Source organism: Tupaia chinensis, unplaced genomic scaffold (assembly GCF_000334495.1).
Source record: "Tupaia chinensis unplaced genomic scaffold, TupChi_1.0 Scaffold000257_1, whole genome shotgun sequence".
NCBI classification, from domain to species: Eukaryota; Metazoa; Chordata; class Mammalia; order Scandentia; family Tupaiidae; genus Tupaia; species Tupaia belangeri.
In genome coordinates, this window is record NW_006159737.1 from 2,410,791 (window position 1) to 2,416,732 (window position 5,942).

Sequence of the window (5,942 nt, forward strand, 5' to 3'; positions counted from 1 at the left end):
TCCTGCTGTAAGACTCAATATTCAGTGTTTCCTAGCAACTTTAGCACATAGATAGTGACATTTCTCCAACCCCCCTGAACACTGTTCCCAAATTTCTGAGAAATGCCTCATACCAGTGTTTTGCCAATGAAAGAAAAACTAGGCTTACACTTTAGGCTTTGGGCTTACATATTTAAGATAGTTCTCTAATTCCCAGGGAAAAAAGAAAAATAAGTGTTTGCAAAGAGAGGGGCAGACCATCTTCCCTTCTTACCACATAGCTAACAATTATAAGAAATAGTTTTAAATGAAGAAGAAATGTCTCTGGAATTCTTCTGCTACCAGCTCAATTGGCATGTGTTGGCATTCTTGAGCTGCTGCTTCAAATCAGAAAACAAAAATATAGACTGTTTATATGGGCAACTATCGTTTTGTGTTTTTCTCTCTTTTATAAAATTTTACATGAACCAATTAGAAAATGTGATGAATAACAAATAGGAGTAACTCTTCTCTGTGATGATCCCCATGCAAATTTTAAAGTACTTATGTCACGGAGGCAGGGAAGCTAATCATACAGAGAGAAGCTCTGTAGCCATAGAGAACTGAGGTCCACCAAAGGTTACTGCTCACCAGCTGCATGCCTGAACAAATTATTTTAGCCTCTCTGGGCCTCAGTTTTTTCATCATTTGTTTGAGGTTCTAGTTGCCATCTCATAAAGTCATTATGAAAACTAAAAATATATATATATTACAGTTATTATATTACATATACATTTCACATTATGTGTTACATTGGGTCATTGGAAAAGTCATGACATGGTTTTTCCATGCAAAAATATGTCATGACTTTTCCAATGACCCAAGACATTATGTGTGTGTATATATATACAAAATATATTATGTGTAAATATATGACTATATATTTATATATAAGCACTTAGCATAGCTCCTATGACTAAATAAATGATAAATGGTTGCTGCTTTTATTTAGTTTCTGGAGTAAATGACACTCTGCTTTCTAAATTAATTGGGCTATAACGTTTAAGTGGCATTAATCACCATATAAACAACAAAAGGAAGAACACAATTTCTGGAAAATATTCTTAAAGATATAACTGCATTTTTGTGCATGATTTCCTGTCATTAGATTTCAACCTGCTCCTGGGGACATTTATTATGATAAATTTGTTCTCTTGGATGTTTGTGCCTGTTCTCAAAATTATACTTAGACTCCTTTTTATCTTTTATAACAGGCTGAAGCCATTCACATGAATCCTCTTTATATTTTGATACCTACTACTCTGTGTACTTCATTTTCCTTCCTCCTACCAGTAGCAAATCCACCTAATGCCATAGTTTTTTCATATGGTCATCTGAAGGTCATTGACATGGTGAGTTTGCTGAAAAAAATACTATCAGGTTCAGTTCCTACTTTTTTGTGATGTTTTTCAGTTCTCTCTCTGTTGTACACTAATGAACTGTCAGGAACAGCCTGGCCTAAGCTCTGTATCTGAAAGCGTGTGCATGTGGTCATAGAATATTTTCTAGGGGTAATAATCAGAAGTGAACATGTCGTTAGAATTTGTAGTCACAAAAGCAGAGACACGGAATTTATCAGTAACGCCTTGGAAGAAGGAAAAGAATATAGAATATGCTCGTATTGCTGATTTAAATGTGCCATGTCAAGATTATGATCCAACCTGCCTTAGGCAAAAAAAAAGAAATGAAGTTAATGAAATTCTGCGATCAAAAGAGTACTATGGTTTGTTATAGCAAATATTTATGCAACTGACATTTGCTCTGATTAAGACATTGAGCTTGTGCCTGACGGATGAAAAGGCATCTTTCTTATTCTGATTCTGATACTGGCACCTGATGTGAAAGAACCAAGGAGACAATAATGGAAAATATAAATGATAAAACATGCACATTTGCTAGTTAAGAATTAGCTTGAGAATATTCCAGTTTCCTCCCAGTATTCACCACCAACATCCAAATTGACCCAAACAAGAATATAAAGAAGATAAGTTCAGTGAACTTGCTATGCAAATACCATTCCAAGGTATTTCCTTCCACACAAACTACTATGGACTTCAGCAACATACAAATTCTGGAAAGGCCTGCATATAAAAATCTCAGAATATCTTGTTGGTAAAGAAAATATACGTAGTACACTATGAGGAACTTCAAAAAGTTCATGGACATGGTATTATTTTTTTTAAGAAGTCTATGCATAGATTTAAAAATACTTTTGCACCAAAATGAACACCTCCCTTATTTCTATTTTCCATGAACTTTTAAAATGTCTATGTATCAGCAATACCACATGTATGTGTATAAAAGTTATCAAAGCAGGATTCTAGAATAAATTGTTGGTATGCATGGACAGAGAAGAGGGACCCTAAAATAATTATTGCTAGATATAACCCTTTTGTTTTGAGGCTCCGGGTTTTAATGAAGATAATGCAGGGGTAAGTAAACTTTCTCTGTAAAGAGCTAGATAGTTAATATTGGAGGCTATGTGGGCCAGATGGTCTCTGACACAATTGCTCAACTCATAAGAGTAGCAAAAAACATATGTAAACAAATGGGCATGGTTTTGGTCTAATAAAGCTTTATTTATAAAAACAAATCAAGGACAGTAGTTTGCTAACCTCTATTTTAATGGGTAGAAAGCAGCTTTGATAATGTTTAATAGACACCAGAATTACACCATGAGCTAGAAAAATGAGAACTTTAAGAGAGATGAATAAAAGTGGCATTATAAGCTTTCAATAAGAGACTATTGAAAGATAACTAATAATATTGGGGGAATATAAAGTGTATAGTTTTTATATCATGTCCTGAAACTTATTCATTAAATTTAAAATCCTTAAATTCTGCTTTTACATGAAATGGCAGTTTTTTAAGAAAATTTGCTCGAAGGCATAGGCACTTGCTGGAGAGAGACAGAGAGAGATATGGAGAGGGAAAGCAAGAAAACATCTGTCATGGGGCAAAATTTCACTACAATCCCTTCTCCTCCATTTCTCCCTCCTATCATAATTTTGGGCACACACACACACACACACATTTCACTAACATGTTTTCCTAGGCACCAGATCTAAGACTCAACCTCACATTGGCCATGTGGAGTCTAGCCACTTTAACCATCAGGCCATGGCTGTCCCAAAATTTTAAGGGAATTATTCTCTAATCAGTATGACTTGGGTATATTCTTAAGAGGAATTTCTCTGAAACTCTCAACCTAAATGGTGATTAGATTGGGACAGATTCTCTTTTGACACAAAGAGAAAAAGAACTATATTTTATGAAATGACAGTTATTGACACCGGCAGTTGGCATATTGGCTATGTCGCTGGATTCCCATGTAGTCGACCACAGTTTGAGTCCCAGATCCGGTGGCTTAAAATCATGCCGAGCACATGTGTGTGTATGCTCAAGATCCCGAGAGGAGAAGAGAGAAGGGATTGTGGTGTGGCCATCCTTCCTGGGGGGTGATTTCTCATTTTCTGTCTTTCTGTCTCTCTCTGTCTTTCTGGTGAGCACACGTGCCCTATAGCAAAAACCTCTCCAAAAAAAAAAAAAAAATAACAGCTATTTATATTAGTCACTTAAGATGCATGTAAATCTGGCATATGTTTTCTGCAACAATATTCTAATTCTCCTGCAGACTTTCTCTTTGGGAGATTAACACTTATGCTCTTTTTTTTTTTAAAGGTTAAAGCTGGACTTGGTGTTAACATTGTGGGTGTTGCTGTGGTGATGCTGGGCATGTTCACCTGGATTCCACCTATGTTTGACCTCTACACCTACCCCTCTTGGGCTCCTACAATTAGTAATGAGACCATGCCATGAAAAGCACAAAAGTTCTATCTTATGGTAACTTTTGGAAACCATTAAGAATTAACTCACCGTAAAACAGAGCTCTAGATAATTAATGACACATTGAAACCAGTCATGGAGCTGCTGCAATTCTAAGAAACATCCAAAACCTGCTGTCATAACTCAAAGTCATGTTTCTTTTGATATGCAACCAAAGAGCATCTACATACCTTCACTGAGAAGCCCATGGCTGATATTTTGCTCACAGATCGTTGGCATCTTGCTTCACCATAAGAATAATTTATAACTTGACCTTCAAAGAAATTAGGTCATTTGCTTCATCTTACATGTGGAGTTCAATGTACATTTTAAACAATTTCTTTCAGAAACTTCTTATGAAACTAAAACTAAAAAATAAAATATACAAGTTAATGAGCTACTCAATCATTTCTGTAGTGTTGTTCAAAAATGCTGAAAAACAAAAACTGTGGTCATCTGGTGGTGCAGGACAAAGTTTAACCTAAATGAAATGTGGATTAACTCATCTAAAAAAATCCAATTAGATTATGTAATAAATATAGTTTATAAACTGAAACTGAAGTAGTAATCCCAGAATTACAGCTAAATCCACTAAATAACAGAAAACCCCTAGAAAAGGATTAATTTCTAATTGACCCTATGGGTAGGTTAACACAAATTATACATGTATGATCTCAGGACACTGAGAAATGCGTTTTGTAAAGTTATGAATCAGGCTTGGTACAATTTCTTTCTTACTACATTATAATTAGAAAGGAAAGCTAAATACTATATAACTATTGACATGTGTATTTATATGTATAGTAGCTTTGCTTAAGTGTTTCTTATTCCAGAAGTATGTTCCTATATAAAAAGGACAGAAATTTAAATTCACTGTGTGTACAAGAAATAGAAAAAAGTCACATAACTCCTTTAAATCAATATTGAAGTGAAATGGCATAGGAAAAATACAAAATTTAACTAACATATTTACAAAAGAAAATAATTATTTATGGACAAACCAGAAAAAAAAAAAAAAAGCTGAGCATTTAAACTAGAATGAAAATAGTCTCCCAGAGCACAGAATGTGAAAAAAAAAAATGTCTATTGACATTCTAAAATTAGAAAAAAGAGAAAAAGACAACTGAAAGCAAAATAATGTGCATAATTAGGAAAAGATGGGCATATTAGAGCTAAAAATAAAATAGAAGGTCAAAAATACCTTTGCTATTTTTAATCTTCATGGGTGCCTTTCTAGATGTTAATAGACCAGTTGTCTTTTTTTTAAATAATGATTATTTATAAAATTATTCCTGAGGTTAAATATAGTGGAGAGTGTTTTAAAATAATGTATATTCACTTTACAAGCTAAGTAACATAGATGATTGGATATATAAGATAAATTTAAATACAAAATTAAAAAGTTATATATGATGAATTAACTTTGTTCATCACATTTAATAGTCAATGCAAATTAATCTTTTTTAATTGTTCTTTTAAATCTTAAAATATATTGCTGCTGTGTGTAAATCATCTACCTTGCTTCCAGTCACGTGTTCCTTTCTCTGTCATATGTCACACGTTTATTTATAATCCGTAGTATTTATTACATTTCTGCTCTTTTCTAGCCATTCAGTTTATTACTGCTGAATTATATTATATGATGGATACATTTTCGTTGTGAAAAAATAAAGTGACTTTTCTATGATAATGAGTAAGTTTTAGTCTCAAGAAAATAATATAAACATTTCAGCTTGAATCATTTTAATGAATTACTTCCAACAGCTGCCAGCTGAGTGCAAGAAAAATAATACTTAGTCAAATGCGCTTAAGTGAGCCATATGTTCCTGGGCCCCATCTTCATGTTTGGTTGATATATCAAAAATGACTTAATTTATCCATTTCACATTTGTCCTATTTACATCAATGTTCTCAAGCTCTGTTAGTTGTAGGATTACAGACTGTCTTTGAAAGTTTCCAACAGCAGCCCTAAACAGATGATCAGACTAAGCTCATCCTCCCACTCGACGGGAGATAGTGTTTTTGTTATTATCTTGATCATTACTTAAAGGTTAACTAGAAATCTTTGTCACTTTAAATTTCCGTGTCTTACTTAGGAT

At 33.6% G+C, this 5,942-nt stretch overlaps 1 protein-coding gene across 1 annotated transcript in view; it reads left to right on the top strand.

The window, feature by feature from the left end:
• The window catches only part of SLC13A1 (solute carrier family 13 member 1), a 90,186-nt gene extending 85,034 nt beyond the window's left edge, over nucleotides 1-5,152 (top strand). The window contains exons 14-15 of the mRNA XM_006149209.1: nucleotides 1,233-1,370; nucleotides 3,700-5,152. Of these exons, the coding sequence (XP_006149271.1) occupies nucleotides 1,233-1,370; nucleotides 3,700-3,837 (276 nt within the window). The 3' untranslated portion in view covers nucleotides 3,838-5,152. The remainder of the gene's footprint in view (nucleotides 1-1,232; nucleotides 1,371-3,699) is intronic.
• Nucleotides 5,153-5,942: the final 790 nt, after the last annotated feature.